The sequence below is a fragment of the Sorex fumeus genome, unplaced genomic scaffold, assembly GCF_029834395.1.
Source record: "Sorex fumeus unplaced genomic scaffold, SorFum_2.1 ptg000048l, whole genome shotgun sequence".
Taxonomy (NCBI): domain Eukaryota; kingdom Metazoa; phylum Chordata; class Mammalia; order Eulipotyphla; family Soricidae; genus Sorex; species Sorex fumeus.
The window spans coordinates 6,325,111-6,343,968 of record NW_026606105.1 but is presented as its reverse complement, the minus strand read 5'-3'; the positions used below and the strand labels follow the sequence as shown (position 1 = coordinate 6,343,968).

Genomic DNA, 18,858 nt, shown 5'->3' with positions numbered 1-18,858 from the left:
GGAAATTGCGCCCGCTGACAAATTGTCATTGTCTGTGCGCCAGAGAACTGGGCGTTCGGGAGCGTCTGCGTGGCGGGGCTTCCCCAGCCTCCGCCCCCTGCTCCCCCCCAACGAGCGCTCAGCTGCACAGCACAGCACAGCACAGCACAGCACAGCACAGCACAGCACACCAATCCATCCAGAGTGTGGAAATCCAAGGAGGCAGGGCCTGTGTCCTAGAACATGGTGAGGAGCCAGCGTGTCCCGGGCTAAGTAGTAATTAGACACGGCCTGACGGGGCATTGGGACGCAGATGGGGAAATTGGACGGTGACACTGGCTCAGGCCTCCCCACCCCCCCGCGCCTCAGCCCCCCCGCACTGCAGACAGACGCGTCATTCTCCTGTGCTGTCGCAAGTACAGTCACACTGCGGGCTCTGGAAGGTTCTGATTCCGTTTTTATCATCTTCCTCAGGTACTGGTACCTCGGGCCTCTGAAAACCAAAGCCGCGCACTTTTTCAGCACGCTTAAGGTACGTGCGATTTACGGTGCAGAGATGTGCTTTGTACTTGGACTTTGCTTTTTCTTTTTTTTCCTAAAATTTATTTCCTTGCTGCTGAGGTAGATGACATTCTCGAATACTAAATTGGGGGGTATAAATTCAGAGAGACAGTGTTCCTGTTTCAGTCAACCCTGCAGGGCCAGGGATCTAATTCAGTGGTAGAATATGTGCGAGGGTCTGAGTTGCACCCCCAGAACCACACACACACACACACACACACACACACAGCATGACCCTCCATTCCCCTAATTCCCAAATACACACACACACACACACACACACAGCATGACCCTCCATTCCCCTAATTCCCAAATACACACACACACACACACACAGCATGACCCTCCATTCCCCTAATTTCCAAATACACACACACACACACACACACACACACACACACAGCATGACCCTCCATTCCCCTAATTCCCAAACACACACACACACACACAGCATGACCCTCCATTCCCCTAATTCCCAAATACACACACACACACACACACACACAGCATGACCCTCCATTCCCCTAATTCCCAAATACACACACACACACACACACACACACAGCATGACCCTCCATTCCCCTAATTCCCAAACACACACACACACACAGCATGACCCTCCATTCCCCTAATTCCCAAATACACACACACACACACACACACACACACACACACACACACACACAGCATGACCCTCCATTCCCCTAATTCCCAAACACACACACACACACAGCATGACCCTCCATTCCCCTAATTCCCAAATACACACACACACACACACACACATAGCATAACCCTCTATTCCCCTAATTCCCAAACCCAGGTTTAATATTTCTTCATTATTCCCTTCCCTTTGCCTCTTCACTCACTCCTGTTATATAAACCTTGAACACAATGATCTCTATCCTATCAATTATTGTCAGCATATCTATATTAGGATCTGTACAGTGAATTGAAGATTATCATCTGAACATGTGCTGTGTCATCGCTCAGGCGGGCTGAGCAGAGGAGACAGTGCTTGTCCTCAGAGCGCGTTCCCCAGGGCTGTCTCTGGACTCTCTGGGAAGCACGTGTGTGTGGACGCCACTCGCATCCTCACCTGCGCACTCCTCAGGGTCCTCAGTTCCGACTCAGCTCTGGTGCAAATTCACCACTTCTCTGGCCAGTCCGAAAATTGGTGTTTGATGGTCTGTAGTAAAACTGTGAATGTTCCGAATAGCGAGTCTTTTTCTAACTATCTAAGTAGTACCTGCCCATTGCTAAATATTTGGAGAAACAGAGCTCCCTTCCTTCGCCTTCTGAATTCCAGTGGATTTGAGAATTAAGTGGAGAGCCGGGTGAGGTGACTCAGAGGGCCAGTGGTTCCCAAACAGCCATGCATGCCCTCCCTTCAACCCCGCCAAAAGTTGGTGAAATGCAATAAAGTAAAATAACGCCACTGAAGTACAAGACCTAACTAGTTCACATGATGATTAAAATGGACTTTCAGTGATAGGAGGGCTGGGCCTATCCACACCGAGACAACGGCTCCATTTCTTCTCCAGACCCATAGGTTAGGAGGAAATGGGAAGAACCAGGGACTGGGTGGGGCTGAGAGCTGGTGTCAGACAGTGAGGCCCCTGGAGGGGGGAGGGGAAGCTCCTGGGGTAACCTCCCTGACCCAGGCCAGGCTGTAATACAGCAAGTGTCCAGATGCTCCTCAGGGCAGCCGAAGGGGGAGTTCAGGAAGCACCGTGATTGCTGGAAGGGCCGGCAGTGCTGAGGAGCCTTTGAGGAAAACGGATAACCAGGGCTGGGAAAAGTTCAGGAGCACTGAGGTCTCGAGACCAAGAGCTGTCGGGAGATAGGAGACAAGAGACCACATGTTCCTCAGTGATGGTTTCCCCGAATCCAGGCCTGGGGAAATGATTGTCCGTCGTCCCCCCCCCCCCCCCGCCCCATCTCAACACTGACGCAGAACCAAACCCCAGTGACAGACCAGGCAGAGACCCAGAAGCCAGGCAGACCCAGCACCAAGAAAAAAGAGAGCGATTTACCACACCACAGTGACTCTGGCACTGCGGTTTGTGTTGATGAAACCCCATTCAGGTGTGCGCCCCTGGTGGTACCCACCAGTGTGCGCTTGTGAAACTCCCGCTAGACTTCCTGCAGGGGAAACCATGGACAGGACCAGAATTCTCAGCAACTTGGTGCTTTAATTTTATTTTCTTAATTAAAAAAAATTGTTTTGAATTTGAGTACCCAGAGCTTCTCCGGACACAGTATTGCCAGGCTCAGCGCACAGAGAGAAGGGTCAGGGATGGGACTCAGGGAGAACGTGACTTTCCTCGTCACCCCGGGGACACTCGAGAGCAGCAGAGGTACTGGCTCCGAGAGACCCAGCACAGGCCAGGGAGAGCCCAGCGGGCCCCACTGGTTCAATCCCCAGCACTGTGTGGACCCTGAGCACCGCCCGGGGGGCAACACCTCCTTACCACCTCCCCCCACCAAAAGGAAGAATTTAAGCAGACTGCAATAACAAAGACTGGGTCTAGAGAGAGAGTTTCCGGTTTCTGAGTTGGAATCGTGACCACGTCTTGGGTTGGATAGAGGCAGCGCCAGGGATGGAGAAGCAGTGATGTCTTGCCCATCATTCTGTGATGGACCTTGATGGCCATTCGCTGGCCACTGGGTTGGGATTCCAGGAGGAGGTAGAAGCGAAGAACCCAGGGCTAGGGGTTGGAGGGAGGGGCAGGCTGAGTGGTGGAGCTCTGGCCTCTGGTACAGGGTTTGCAGGTGTCCAGTACCCCTGGACATTCTGTCCATTTCACGTGTGTCACCATCTTAAACCGAACATCATTTGAGGGGTGGGTTGGAGCAGGATGTGGAGACCTGGGCCCGGGCAGGGGTCTCCAGTCAGCTTGGCTCTCTGCCCAGTGAGGAGAGCGAGGCGGCCACGGCTGCTGGGTCCTTGGTTTCCCAGGGGGGCTTTGGTTAGGGAAAGTGGGGGGCGGTTCCACATTGGGGATTCGCGGGGACCCCCGGCGCCCTGCCATGAGGGGCACTGGCTGGTGCCAGGAGAGCCCCACCAGCCTTGCCAAACACACCCGAGGGGGCGCTGGACCGACCTGCCCCTGGCTCCACCCTTCCCGTCACAGGAGTGGCCTCAGACACATCAAGCCTCCATCGCGTACACGGGACCCCGAGAACGACCCCCCAGCAGCGCCGAGGAGACCCCGACCCGGCCCTCTCTGTACCGGAGGATCCTGCGGCGGCTGGCTGGCTACTGGGCCCCGCCCCAAGACGGTGTGTGAAGGAGAGTGGGAGGGTGGGGGGCACAGGGGGGAGGCCCGGCCTCCAGTGTAGCCCAGCTGCTCGCGTGGGTGGAGAGAGGGAGGTCTGGGTGCCTGGCTGGGCCGCAGGGTCCGCGGGCAGAGGCGGTGCCGGAGAGAGACTGACCACCCACACTGCCCCGCAGCCCTCTCCCAGGCGCCACGCCCCGAGGACTGGCAGGAGATGCAGCTGTCCACCATCGAGCTGTCCATCACCACGTGCAACAGCCAGCTGGACCCCACGGTGAGTGCGCGCACGCGCGCGCCTGGGAGCACAGTCGGGAGCCGGGAAGAGAGATGGGATCGGGCGGAGTCCAGAGGAAAGGAAAGCGCGGTGAGAAGCCGGTCCGAGCAGGCCTTCCCGAGACCCCAAGGCCCAGGCAGAGGCCTTTGGAGACCAAGAGGGCCTCCCGCGTGCGCGCACACTGTGGAGCCTTCACCGAGCTCATCTCCTGGAGTGCATCTCCCTGAGCGCATCTCCCTGAGCGCGTCTCACCGAGCGCGTCTCACCAAGCGCATCTCCCGGAGTGCATCTCACAGAATGCATCTCACAGAGCGCAGTATTCGGGTTCTGTGTCGGCACAGGCCCCTGGGGCAGAGACGCCGCTCTCAAGCCTGTGCCCAGCTGTTCGTACATTTAATTTTCCCTGGCTTTCGTCTGCTCATGGACACCGTTCGATCCTATAGCTACAGGCCACGCGTGGCTATTTAATTAGGATGCCATAAAATTAAAACACATTGCTTCAGCCCCGGTAGGCTCCATCCAGTGCTGGGTATTCTTTCTCCGCGGCCGCTCAGTGGCTGGGAGACCCCCGCCCCCTTCCCCCATCAGCACCAGTGGCCCCTCAGCTGCAGAGCTCAGCGGGGCACCCACTGGCTCTGCATAGTCCAGAGGCAAAGACTGCTCTGACACTTTTAAATGACTGGATGGAAATCAAGAGAGGAATTGTATGACACATAGAAATCAATTTATACTGGTTTATTGGCGCAGGTATGTATGCACTCACATGTGTACTCATTCACGCGTGTCGTCACTGGCAAGGTGCAGTGGAGTAGCTGGGATGGGAATTCTGCCCTGAGGCCTGAAATAAGGACGAGAAGGTCCCCTGCCAGAAGCAGTCCCTGGGCGTCCCTCCCTCTACACTCACGGCTGTGCCCAGCTTTGGGAGTTCAGGGCCCGGGATTGACCATGGCAGTGAGCGTATGAGCAAGAAGCTTGATTCTAGGATTAATATTCAGGGTCTTGTTTTCAGATTGCTAAGGGAATCCACGTCCATTGCACGAACATAGCAGCAGCCTCGCTCCCTCCACTGCCCGAAGCCACGCCTGCTGGGTTAGAGTGAAATGGGAAAACATAAAACCAGCCGAGCACTGGAAGGCGATCAGGCGGAGAGCGGAGGCCTTCTCATAAAAATGTTTAATGACAAGTTGGAGGAAATAAGGATGGCATAGGCCAGGAGTTAATAGCTTTTCTTTATAAGAAACTCGGAGGATAAATCAATAAGAAAGAGGTGAAGCGAAGGCAGTGGAAACAACGCGAGAACTGGTCTTCATTAGGAAGCGCCGCACGGACTGGGGGTGTGTGAGGATGAGGCCAGGAAGGGCCCTTCCAGCAGTGATGGACGGAAGGTCTGTCCAGAGGACTCGGGGTGCTGAAAGGCGGTAAAGTGCTGGTCCTAAAACACTGTCAGTAAACCACAGTGCCAAAAGTTACTAGAAAATAAGAGAGCCTGGTCTGGGACAGGCTGGTGGGCGGGAGAGAGACGGGGATCACCACTATGCCCGAAACCTAATCATGAATGCCATTGTCATCTGCTGGTGACTGAATTTAAAAAAAAAATCTTTTTTAATTGGCAAAGGATGGATCGGAGAGATTGTACGGCAGGTAGGGTGTTTGTCTTGCCCACAACTTACCCGGGCTTGATTCCCAGCATCCCATATGGAACCCCGAGCACCATCAGGAGTAATTCCTGAGTGCATGAGCCAGGAGGAACCCCTGAGTACAGGCAGATGTGACCCCCACCCCCAAACAAACAAATAATTTTTAAATAGGCAAAAGACACTTGACAGAGGATGAGAATATCAGGGGTGGGGCGTTTGCCTTGCATGTGGCCAGCCTGAGTTCAATCCCCGGCATCATCCCTCTAGTTCCCCAAACACCACCAGGAGCAATTCCTGAGTCAGAGCAGGAGTAGGTCCCCTCCCCCCCAAAAAAAAAATAGTTCATAAATGAAACAGCATAGGGGACAGAATAGATCCTGCTTGCTGACTGCTTGGGATGTATACCCATTGTGTAATACATTTGACATAACGCCCACTCAAGGGACCTACCAACCACACGATCAGGCAGATTCTGTCAGCGTGCTAGAGGTAAGGACTCAGGGGGAATGCTCAACATCTAAGAAATGCAAATTATACTAAATTGTCTTAGGTTGACACAGAGACCCCAGCACTGAGGGCAGTGCTGGTTGGGGGCTAGGTGGGGGTGGGTTGGCTCGCCACTTTCTCAGGGGACGTTCCTGCTCCCCAAGGGCCCCTGATATACCCACCGTGTCACCATGCCCTTTGGCCCATGAAAGATCTTTCTAGAAATTTATCCTATGGGACCAATCAGGGGAGTGAAACCGGAGGCTGTCCCTTGCTTTCTCACACCCTGGAATTCTGGAAGAAGGGAAAAAAAAGGTGCAAGCAAATCAAGGTTAAAAATAATAGATTTGCTTCCCAAGGAATTTCAAAAGATAAGATTTCTAATTGGACATTTCCTTTTTACACTGTGGCTGATAGGAGGTGTTCCCAGCCTTCCACTCGTATTCTTTGGGCCTCTTCTCTTCTCTGATGATTAAATACCAGTGAAGGAACGCACTGTAGCGAGCCATGATTGTGGCTCAGATGAGCGCATTCAGGAGGCTGAGTATGTTGTTATCTCTGTGTCAATTTTAAGAGTATGTGACTCTATAGTGCTTATCACCTGGAGCTGCACATTCATTTGCTTTTTTCCCCATACCTCTTTGTACAAATAAAAGCAAATGCAATAAAATACTGAACGAGGCTACATGGAGTTGCTCAGAAAGCTCATTTATCATTTAAAAAAAATACTCATTTATCATTTTAAAAAAAGACTTTAAAAAGTCTCTCGCCAAGTCTGAGAGAAGCTTTGGGGATATGGACTGTGAGAAAATCTGGAACTTTTATGCAGCTGTGCGCAATGCATTTATAATAGCAAATTAGATGAGACAAATCCATCAGTGGACTGATGAAATGCACTTGGTCCATTGATGTAAAAATCTCTATTTATTGATATGGAAAGATGTTCAGCGTCTGTTGGTAAATCAGAAAAATAAGGATGGGGGTGCTGTGAAATGATTTGCATTAAAGGATTTGATTTTTATTGAGAAAGGGAGCCACTGCCTCTAATTGGGTGTGGGCAGTGGTGGAGGTCAGCCCAGGATCCAGGGCTAGGTTCTCTCTAAAAACCTAGTTGTTTGAGTCTGTGTGTTGAAATCTGCAGCCGCCCGCCCGCCCGCCATGCAGCCCACAGTCGGCAAGTGTCTGAATCCGGGAACGTCTCTGCTCCTCCGCCCAACGCTGTCTCCCTGCGGTCCCCTCGCTTCTCTTAGCATCATTCTCTGAAGACTCCTCTCCTGAAGGAGTCTCTCAGCTCTTCTTAACTCTTTGACCTTTATAACTCTCTTAGGATGTCTATTTTATTAAGCTCCACCAAAAAAAGAAAAATCTGTTACACTATTGATCAGCCTTCCATTGAGCGTCTAGATCAATTCTGAGGAGAAATGATATTCCTATAACACCGACTGTTACAGGGCAAGGCACAGCTCTGTGTTAAGGCTGTTAAATGCCATTCACTGAAATCTTCATAGTCTTCTTCACTCTTCCAGGGTTCAGTCCTCGGTACCTAGAGTTGTGCTGCTGTTAATCAATAGTCACTGTGACTGTCACTGTCCTCCCGTTGTTCAGTGATTTGCTTGAGTGGGCCCAGTAACATTGTGAGACTTGTTACTGTGTTTGGCATATCACATACGTCACAGGTAGCTTGCCAGGCTTTGCCGTGCGGGCGGGATACTCTCGGTACCTTGTTGGGCTCTCTGAGAGGGATGGAGAAATCGAACTTAGGTCGGCCCGGGTCGGCCTCATGCAAGGCAAATGCCCTACCGGCTGTGCTATCGTTCCAGCCCATTATCAATAGTATGTCTTGAAATCCCTTTTTAAAACTAGGGGTCATGCCTAGCAGAGCTCAGCTCACCAGGGGGGTCTCTCTGGGGTATACCCAGCCCTATGGCTTGGGCTAATGGTTCTGTGCAGGTGGCGCCCAAGCCCAGGCCCAGTCATGTTCCCAGGGCCCTTGGGCATCCCCCTCAGGGCCCCGGACAAGCCAGGCAGGTACTCTACCTGGCCTGGCCCCTACATTTTCCTTGTTTTCCTTTCTTTTCTGGGCTTTGGGCCATAATGCATAGTGCTGGGGGCTCACTCTTGGCTCTGAGCTCAGGGGTCTCACTGGCAGTGCTTGAGGGGCCATGTACAGTTCTGGGGATCAAACCCTGGTTGGCTGCATGCAAAACAAGTACTCTACCCACCGTGCTGTCTCTCCAGCCCCTCCAACCATCAGTACTCGGAAACTGTGAGAAAGGAACATCCCAAGGCCTCACCCCACATCTTCTGGACCATGACTTCAGAGCATGGGCCAACGTCCATTTGTTTTATTTTGGGATTTGGGGGCCACACCTGGCAATGCTCAGGAGTTATGCCTGGCTCTGCACTCGAATCACTCCTGGCGGTGCTCGGGGAGGTAGGTGGGGTTGAGGGGGTCTTGTGGGATGCCTGGGATTGAACCCAGATTCGCTGCTTACGAGGCAAGTGCCCTGCCAGCTGTACTATAGCTCCAGCCCCAAATATCCATTTTTTTTGGGGGGGGGGGTCATACCTGGCGATGCACAGGGGTTACTCCTGGTTTTGTACTCAAGAATCACTCCTGGCGGTGTTCAGGAGACCATATGAGATGCTGGGAACTGAACCCGGGTCGGCCGCATGCAAGGCAAATGCCCTACCTGCTGTACTATTGTTCCAGCCCCTATCCATTTATTTTTAATTGTTTTCTTGGGTGTGTGTGGTGCTGGGGGTGGAACTCAGGGCTTCCCACATGCAACGTCAGACCTCTGCCTCTGAGTCACCTCCCCAGTGCAGAGCCTGTGTCTCCCGCAGCCTGCCTGGAGGTCAGTCACTGATATCTGAACACGCCCGAGCATGTACTGCTGAGTCTTCACCTCTTCCAGGCGCCCGTCCGCTTGGTTCTGGCTCAAGTTCATTTATCCCCCTCACTGTTTTTAGGCCATGCCCAATGGTGCTCAGGGTTTCCTCCAGGCTCTGTGCTTGGCATTACTCCTGGCAGGGCTCAGGGGATCACACATGATGCCAGGGATCAAACCCAGGTCAACTGCGGGCAGAGCAAGCACCTATCCTACTGTACTATCTCTCCGGCCCTATTTTCTTTCATTTTTGTGCGAGAATTCCTCTCTGACATATGCTACAATTTGCCGTTCATGCTGATAGATTATAATACGTAGACCATATATTTTTTTTTTGGCTTTTTGGGTCACACCTGGTGATGCTCAGGGGTTACTCCTGGCTCCGTGCTCAGGAATTACTCCTGGTGTTGCTTGGGGGATTGTATGGGTGGGTGGGGATTGAACCTGGGTTGGCCACAAGCAAGGCAAACACCCTCCCCACCGTCCTATCACTCCAGCCCTGGGCATAATTTATTTTCATAAATTATGTAAATTATTATTTATTATTTAAATAATGGATTGTTTAAATAACAAATTATTGTTTATTTACATAAATACTACTCTGTCATACATCTATGCCCTGTCGTTATGGCTGTGTTTGGGGTTTTCTGTTTCTCTCTCTCGACCATGCTCCTTGGACGAGCGCAAATTTGTTGTGTGCAGAGATGTTTGGTTCTCTACGCAAGCACAGAGCCACGGTAAGCCGTGGTCAAACAGAAGGTGGCCTTTGCGAAAGCTGGCCCCTGTCTTGTAATTCCCCACTGGGAGCTGGAGTCGTGCTTGGGCATCACCCTTTAATCCCCAGCAAAGAGCGGAAGCTCCGTGTGAGCCCGTCCGAGAGGAGAGGGAAGTGGTGTTTGGGACCCATTTTCGCAAGGCTGGGTTTGGACTGTGGCTGCCGGCAGGGAACACACAGCCGGGTGTGGTAAAGAATGGAGGAGCACTGTTCCTGGAGCATTGTTCTTCCCAAGCTTTCTGTAGTGGGCACAGGAGGCCTTTAACACCTCACCCCTCACAGAGGGGCCGCCACACCCCGGCCCCCATGGGGAGCAGCCGTGGTGAGGATGGAGCTGCAAGGCAGGACCCTGAGATCCTGGCAGCAATAATCCCAGGTCAGGAGCTGCGTGCACCTCCAGACCTTAGCATTGGGGACAGGGGTTTGCGGGGGGGATTGGGACTACAACAGCTGGTTCGCGCTCAGGGATCACCCCTGGCAGAACTCAGGGCACCCTGTGTGGTGCCAGGGATGGGCCCTGGGTCCACTGCATGCAAGGCCAGCGCCCTGACCCCTGTGCTGGTCTCCACCCCCTGCCCATAGTTACTTAGCAGATGAGTGTGGCAGAAAACCACACTACAGTGTGGAAATTATTTTCCAGCGAAGGGCTTTATGAAGGGGCTGGTGAAAACATTCAGAATCGAATCATCAACATACACAGCTTCAAAATTCAACTCAGGGTGTTGCCCTGAGCACCCATGCGTGTGCCCCTTTGCCTTTCAGAGCAAAGAAGACTTCATGAACATCTACATTGAGCCCGACATGGTCAGCAAAGGAGACTTCATAATGCTGGGGTAAAGTGCTGAGACACAGCAGCTGTTCCTGTGTGTGTGATGTGTGTGTGTGTGGGGGGGGTGTCTCTGCCTGTCTGGGAATGCTGCATTCATTCCTGCTTGGGGGTGTCTAACTCAGCATTCTTTCTCTGAATCTGTATGTCTGTGTCTGGGGATGCAGCATTTATTCCTGCTTGGTGTGTGTGTGTGTGTGTGTGTGTGTGTGTGTGTGTGTGTGTGTGTAAGTCAGCATTCATTTCCTTGGGTGTTTGTGTGTGTGTGTCTGGAAATTCAGCATTCTTTCCTTGTGTGTGTGTGTGTTATTCAGCATTCATTCCTTGGATATCTGTCTGGGAATGCAGCATTCCTTCTTGGTTTGTGTGTGTGTGTGTGTGTGTGTGCGTGCGCACGCGCGCGCGACTAAACATTCTTTCCTTGGGTATCTGGGAACACAGCATTCATTCCTTCTTTGTGTGTGTGTGTGTGTGTGTGTGTGTGCACGCGCACGCACGCTGCATGTGTTCGTGTGTGTGAGACTCAGTATTTGTTCATAGGGTTTGTGTGTGTGTGTGTGTGTGTGTGTGTGTGTGTGTGTGACTCAGCATTTGTTCCTTGGGTGTTTTTTTTTTGTGTGTGTGTGTGTGTGTGTGTGTGACTCAATATTTCTTGGGTGTCTGGGAATGCAGCATTCATTACTTATGAGAGAGAGAGACAGACACAGAGACAGAGAGACAAAGAGAGACAGAGACAGAGAGACAGACTTAGCATTGTGGGGCTGCAGACTAGCGAGGAGCAGGGTCTGATTGACCTGCGCTCCCTCTGCGGGTCCGAGCACTCCGACCCCCGACCCCCAAGTGTCCGCCCACGCTGCACCTCAGCTGCCGTTGCACGGCGTTGCTTGGTCACACAGCGCCCTCTAGCGGCCACTTTGGAGCCGGCGCTTGCGGGGGCGTCACAGACAGTCCAGGTGGGCTCTGGCCTTTGATAGTCTTATGGTGACCCCGGTGTCGCGCCCAGAAACAGGAAGGCAGAACACTCCCCTCAGGAGTGGCCCAAGCCACGTCCTGTTTGATGTGTGTGTGGGGGGTGGGGGGAGCTGGTGGGGCGGCCACAAGTGGGCTGGACAGGCATCCCGCAGCCCACACCCTGCGCTCTCCGGAGCCCACTGACCGGCTGTCCTCGGCTCCTGCAGCCACCACCCTGCCTTGGGACACGCCAGAGGCCCCATGCGCTGTAATGGTGCAAGGACGGGTCCCTGGGCATCAGCCTGGTTTGAGTCAGAACCCATCTGCCTACCTGGCCATAAAGGGTCTGTCCACTGGCCCGAGGGCTGATGTGGAGAGCACTGGGGGTCGCACGACCACCTAAAGGCTGTGAGGATGGTGTGCTGGGGCCCGAGCGATGGTCCAGCAGGGCGGGCACTCGCCTTGCACGTGGCTGGCCAGACTTCCATGCCTGGCATCCCCGATAGTTCCCCAGCACTGCCCGGAGTAATTCCTGAGCATCACAGGGTGTGGCCCTAAGACCAAGAGCAACTCCTAAAGGATGGCGTGTGGCCACCTGGAGAATAACTGCCTCAGTGCTTCCTGTGGACCGGACCGGGGCCATCTGACTCTGGCCGAGGAGATAAAAATATCTTCTAGTGATAGTCACTGGAAATGACGGATAACGGGTTCGTGACTTGCACTGGAAAGAGAAAGGGGGTATGTGGGTTTATTGCCCCCAAGAGTCAGCCGCAGGTGGTACTAGGGAGGGCACAGACCATGCCCTAACCCCCTGTACACCATGTCCCGTCACGCCACCGGTGTCCTGTCCAATTGGGGCCCTGGGTGCTGACACCCGTGTCCCATCTGGACAGGGCCCTGGTGTTGACGTCCTGTGTCCAGTCCAGGTGGGGCCCTGTGTGTCAGGGCCCCGTGTCCCGTCCGGGCGGGACCCTGGGTGCTGACGCCCGGCCGTGCGTTCTCATCCCCATAGGAGCAAGAAGATGCGAGAACCCACGCTGCGCCCCGAAGGCACCGAGTGTGTCCGCGCCAGCCGCTGCTCCCTGCGACTGCCCGAGGTGAGCCCCCACCCGGGGAGTGGGACCCCTTGGAGCTCGCAGGGGCCCCAGCTCGAATGAGGGCTGCAGGGATCGCCCCTGTGCGGAGGGATGGGCACCAGAGACGGGCCGTGGGGGTGGTCTTCTTAGGCGGGCGCACGCTGAGAACCCCCAAGTCTAGGTGGTGCCCATCCTATTTGTAACAGCTCTGGGTAAAGGGGACTCAGAGCCCCCCGAAGGCCCACGGCCACGCTTGCGGGGGACAAAGGAGATGAATGAAATGCTGCGTCAGGGCCCGGGACTGCCGCGGGGGGGGGGGGTGGGGAGGGGGGCCCTCGGGATGGGGGCAGGGGCGGCCGGCGCCCAGGGTGCGCTTTTTGGATAACGGGGTTCGGCCACTGAGTCCCTCCCGACTGAGCCTGGGGGTGGGGGTCAGGGCCCCGACCCAGCCCCTCCCGTGCCTGTGGGCGGGGGTTCCGTGCCCGTTGGCAGGGTCCCGTGCCCGTGGTCCCGGGTTCCGTGCCCGTGGGCGGGGGTTCCGTGCCCGGGACCCGCAGCCTGCCCTCCCCTCGCAGGGCACGGCGGGCTCCTTCAGCATCGACAGCGAGGAGTACGAGGCGATGCCGGTGGAGGTACAGCTGCTCCCCCGGAAGCTGCGCTTCTTCTGGGACCCCCGCAAGCGCGAGCAGCTGCAGCCGCGCGCTGTCCCGGGAGCCTGAGACGCCCGCCCCCCGCGTAGTGCACCCAGGCGCCCCACCGCCCGCCGTGGGACCAAAGGGCGCCGGCTCCCAGGGTGGCCACAAGGACCCCAGCCCCGACTGCTGCATGCTTCCCCAGGGGTCAGGGCAGCCTTGTCCCCACACACTGCAAGCACCGGGGTCGGTGGGCCCCCCTCCCTGCCCGGGTGCTGCGCGGTACCCCGCAGCCAAGGCTGGGGGAGGAGAAAACGCCCCTGCTGGGGGTCTTTGCGGGGTGGTGGTGGTGGTTGTTAAGTAAGTTTAAGTGTTGGAGTGCATGAAGAGAAGAAGCCCACCGCCCTCCCACAGGACCCTCGGGGGCCCCCCCCTTCCCGCCTGTGCGCCCCAGAAGTATTCGGGAAAATCATGTATTCCTCACACACTTCTAAGTTGACGTCTCAAATCTTTTAGGGGAAGTTAAAAAAGTTGCCAAAGTCTGTACTTGTCTGGTGTCGTGTAAATATTGATATTTTAAAATAAAACCGTTAACATCACTCTTTGAAACACATCCGGCGTAATTTAAATACACAGCCATTTGACACGCGTCATCCATTTACAGAAATAAATGAATCCGTTCTTTTAGGAGCTGAAATTTTTAAATTGATTTTTTGCCCCGTGCACCCCACACCAAAGCAAGCTGTCACGCCGTAATCTATTTTTATGCTGGATATCCTTTATCACTTGTCCTACCTCTTCCAACCCCCAAAATATAAATGGAGAAAAAATTTTTTTAGCTCTTTAATGCAGTTGAGTATTATGATGACTGAAAGTCACACATCACGGATCAGTAATATGATTTACTCTTTACCTTATTTAATTATTAAATAAGCTCCGTATTAGCTCACTTGCCCCGTGAGTCATTTACCCCCATATACAGTTTTCAGCATTGTCCCCTCGGGTGGGGATGGAACCAGGGTACCATGGCGTTGGGCCCAAGAGTCACAGGGGAAGGCACTTGCCTTGCGTGTGGCAGACTCTAGTTGAATCCCCAGCATCACACCTGAGCATTGCTGGGTGTGACAATTCCCAACCCCGCCCTCCCCCCCCAACAAACGTCAGTGTTGTACATTTCTTTGAACTGGTTTGAAGTTGCATTAGGAAAATTCAGTGTACTACGAGGGCAGAGGACCAGCTGAAAGGGTTGAAAATGCACTTTGCACGTGGGTGGGGGGACTGGGTTTGATCCCAGGCACTAAACGGTCCCCCAGTACCTCTAGGAGCAAACAACCCCCCCACCCCCAGGAGGGGCGGCTATTGCTGGGAGTAGCCGCTGAACGCTGCCAGGTGTGGCTTAAACACAAAATGAACTTTTTAAAAATCACGGTAGAATCGAAAGTGATTACTGACACGTGTGAAAAGTGCCGCCTTTATTTTGTTGACAGCCGAGAGTTCGCAATCACCTCATCTGCTGAGGATTTTGTTCAGTCGTTAGCGAATCCACCCCCTTGATGTGTTCCTCACCCCACTGGCTGCTTACGTGGTAGAGGGCCGGCAGGAGGGGACGGAGCAGGGCCTGGACACAGGGTCCTTCTCGGCTCGGCAGCTGGAGGATGGGCCCCATCGTACCCTGGGCCCCATACTACCTGGGTTCCTGGCTGGATGTAGATCCAACTTGTGGGGACGTGGGGGGAGGAGGACATGCCACACCCAGCGGTGCTCAGGACTCCCTCTTTTCAGGCTCGGGGCAACCATCAAGCCCTTTCAATGACTGAAAGCAGCTGCAAAGTGCCCAGAAGTGATGCGGAGGGAAAGGTAGACACACCTGTCCAGTGCTGTCTTCTCCCTAGTGGGGTGAGAAGCCGCGTGAGCCCCGGGGCAGGCGGGTCCAACTAGCCTCCGAACGGGACCAAAAGCCAGGGGCCGGGTCACAGGCACCAGCGCAGCGGGGCAGAGCCGCCCACGCTCAGCCCAGCGTGACACTGAACGCAGCTTGCCCTGAGTCATGATTAGATCCAGATGCTCCGTAGAGCAAGCCCGGTCCCTTCCACTGTCCTTCCAGTTCAAGGGGAGGGAGAGCCTGGTTCTGGCCCCCGCTTGGGTCAGGTTGCCTGGAGAATGACCCCAGCCCCCCTCCCTCCCACTCCCTACAGGGACCTGCCCCCATCCCGGTCCCTCTTACCACCCCTCCTTCCTACCATGAGCCACATTTTTTTTCTTTTTTGAGAAGGAACCAGAAGACACCCCCCCCCCCTTTTTTTTGCCTTTTGGGTCACACCTGGCAATGCACAGGGGTTACTCCTGGCTCTGCACTCAGGAATTACTCCTAGCGGTCTTCAGGGGGCCATATGGGATGCTGAGAATCGAACCCGGGTTGGCCGCGTGCAAGACAAACGCCCTTCCTGCTGTGCTATCGTTTCTGCCCCAGAAGACCCATATTTAATTTATACTCAAGGATACAATGATTTACATAGAGGTAAACATAGACGTTGTAAATGAAATCTCCCTATAATGCCCAACCTTGAGATTTTTTTTTGGGGGGGGGCATTCTTCTTGAAAGGAGGACTTACCCCAAACAAGAAATGCAGTTTTAAGTCCAGAGAAATAGCCCAACAGATAAGGCACTTGCCTTGCACGATCCCTGTCACCATCTCTGGTCCCTGGAGCTTGCCAGGATCGATCGAGTGCTGAACCAGGAGTGAGCCCTGAGCCCAAGAACCACATTTCTTAGATGAGCTCGCAAGCTTCTGTGGCCAATTGTCCCCTTTGCAAAAGAAAATAAAAACCACTCAGCGCCCCCTCCCGGCTGTCAGCACCCCCACCCCCACAACCCTGCACCAAACCTGAAGCCATCCGTGCATTCCAGTCACGGCCTGCCCGCCCCCCCCCCACCCCCCGCAGGTGTGGACACTTGTCACCCACTATGGGAATCCCAGGGGCCTGATAAGAACCACGGCACACCGTCATGTTAAAATCGAATTTTAATTGTAAAAATCGTTTTCTGTAAATATATCAACGGCTCTGCACACGGGGGGGGGGGGGGGGCGGGCTCTCTCCAGGTGGGTGGGCCTCGGACCCGTGGCCACACCACGCCGCAGACCAGCGCCAAAGGTCCGGACCGCTCAGGGTGAGGCTGTGGCCCGCTAGACTCGGAAGTCACCACCAGTAAACACAGCATCAATCTTGGCAGGACTGGGGTGAAGCTTAGGAACCGTCTCACTAATGTCGGAATATGAGGTAAACACGGGAAACAAAACATTGATTCCGTTTCTCTTATTGCTATGACTCTTATGCCCAGGGGGCCATCAGAACAGGGGGTGGACATTTAAGGCGACAGGGCGGCCGAGCTGACCCTGCCTTGGGAGGGGGGTGGGGGCAGGGTGAAGGACCATTTCCCGATTTCCCACGTCCACAGTTACTCTTTTTCATTCAAGCTTCACTTCCTGCACGGACCAAACGTCAAAACAACCTGCCAAGAGGGTAACCACAGGACAGTGATTCTTGTTTGCCTCTGTGGGGGCAAACACTGCCCCCAGCTCCCACGTCTCAGACTCCCCTGTCTGTTAAAACACCCCCCTGGACCTGGCCTTTCTCTACCTGCGGCACTTGGTCAGCAAACCCAACCACTTCTGGGGGTGCCACTTGGAAGCCTTCACTGCTGCTTAGTTGGGCAGAAGTTGGCTCTCCAGCCCTCGGGGAACTGTCAGTTCCCTCGCTGGCCTCTGGGTGGCGCTCTTCCCATCTGGTCATCCGAATTTATGCTCTGGGTCCAACCCCCAGCCCCAGCTTCGGGGAGGGGGAACCCTTAGACAGCAAAGGAAATCTATTCTTCGTCGAAATGGCATTCGGCGGCAGCAGCAGCAGCAACAGAAGTCGCTCGCACCTCCCCGTCTACGGGAATCAACTGCTTCTGAGCCTCTTGCCTCTGCTGGGCCCAGACTCGGAGAGATGCAAGTAGGACTTCATCATCGTCGCTTCTCCAGAACGCACCACGGGAAGGTCCGTGCTTCCTTTCTGAGCACGAGGTTCACCCCCACTGCCCTGTACTCCAACTCCAGAGTCGAATTAAAGTGCCACTTAAAGAAGAAGGCCCCCCCAACCCCCACCCACAGCCCAAGGCTCAGTAACCAGCTTCGTCACAGGTAAATCGCACCAGCTGCCCTGCTGTCCAGGACTGCAACAACCTCGGTTCGGGCGCGGGGACCGCATCACCTGCAGGCAACGAGGCGATGTCTCCAAGCTCACATCACCCCTGTTTGCAGAGTGGAAGCCGCCCGGCTTCTGGGGGACGGACACTCCTGCCCGTTTCTTCCGGGGTTTCAGCCTCGCCATGTCCTTGCATGTCACCACCTCACGCTCCACACATTGTCTCCGGGGTAGAAAAATAAATCTCCGTGTCTCGTAAGAAAAACCGTCCCCACTTTGCTCACAGTCTTGCCTTTCCCTGTGACCCCCCCCCCCCTCCCGCCATCCCACTCCCCCTGGGAACAGAGGTATCGCGATAAAAACAAGGCGGGGAGGAGAAGGTGCCTCCGCCTGTGTTTTCCTACCTGCATCAGGACCCGAAGCCAGCCCTGGCTCCAAACCACCATCCCTACCCCTCTGCCCTTGGTTCTGCAGAAAAGCACTGCAACCTCCCCCAGAGCCTCAAACTCAGACCCGCGGTCCCTGCCTCTGGGTGCAGGCAGCTGGGCTCCCCTTTCAAAGGTTAATTCATGACTGCCCTTTGCAGAAGTTTCCCGAAAGGTCTGCTTAAAGGTGAATCGGCTCATCTTTTCCTCTCCTGTTGGAAGGGGGAGCTCCGCGTTATCAAGACAAATAGCAAGTTTGTCCTCTTCGTCCCCGGAGTGAAAAGCAGGGATGCGGCGATGATTTAATGGCCCTTCCAGCTAACAAGATCACAGGGAGCAACCATGGACCTTCACGATTGGTATTTAGAACGGGCTGGAGCCCGCTCCGACCTTAAATCTTCCTTCGTTGATTTTCACATGGAACCAAGCAATTAGTCGCGCAGTCAAGGGCTGGTTTGTTGTTGTTTTGTTTTTTAATCCATCGGTCCAGGGATTTGCTTTCCTTTCCTTGGCCAACTGGAAGAGGTGCCAGAAGGACGATGCAGATGGAGGCAGATGCTGCCGGCGCCGGGGACCCGGTCCCAGAAGGGGCCTCAGTGGCCCTTCAAGCATGAGGAAGCCGGAAGCTATTCCCAACGAATGACCCAGACTTCAGGAGCTGGCGGGAGTGAGCACTTCAGGGGAGCTCCTGAGACAGCACAACTGTACAAGATCCCCAGGGCTGAGCATCACCCTCCTGCCCTCCCCTGCCCTCCCCCCTGCCGAGCCTACATTCCAGGCTGGATCGCTGAACTGCTGTCTGGGTGCTTCTGACGTACTTCAGGCCAGGTTGGGCTGCCCGGGGCAGTATTCCCAGTGTGAGCACAGGCACCGTGG

The 18,858-nt window shown here is 54.7% G+C and overlaps 1 protein-coding gene across 1 annotated transcript in view; it reads left to right on the top strand.

The window, feature by feature from the left end:
• The window catches only part of AGK (acylglycerol kinase), a 71,150-nt gene extending 57,096 nt beyond the window's left edge, over positions 1 to 14,054 (top strand). Inside the window, exons 11-16 of the mRNA XM_056123911.1 lie at positions 454 to 511; positions 3,678 to 3,825; positions 3,998 to 4,095; positions 10,647 to 10,717; positions 12,674 to 12,758; positions 13,313 to 14,054. Coding sequence (XP_055979886.1) covers positions 454 to 511; positions 3,678 to 3,825; positions 3,998 to 4,095; positions 10,647 to 10,717; positions 12,674 to 12,758; positions 13,313 to 13,456 — 604 coding nt within the window. The 3' untranslated portion in view covers positions 13,457 to 14,054. The remainder of the gene's footprint in view (positions 1 to 453; positions 512 to 3,677; positions 3,826 to 3,997; positions 4,096 to 10,646; positions 10,718 to 12,673; positions 12,759 to 13,312) is intronic.
• Positions 14,055 to 18,858: the final 4,804 nt, after the last annotated feature.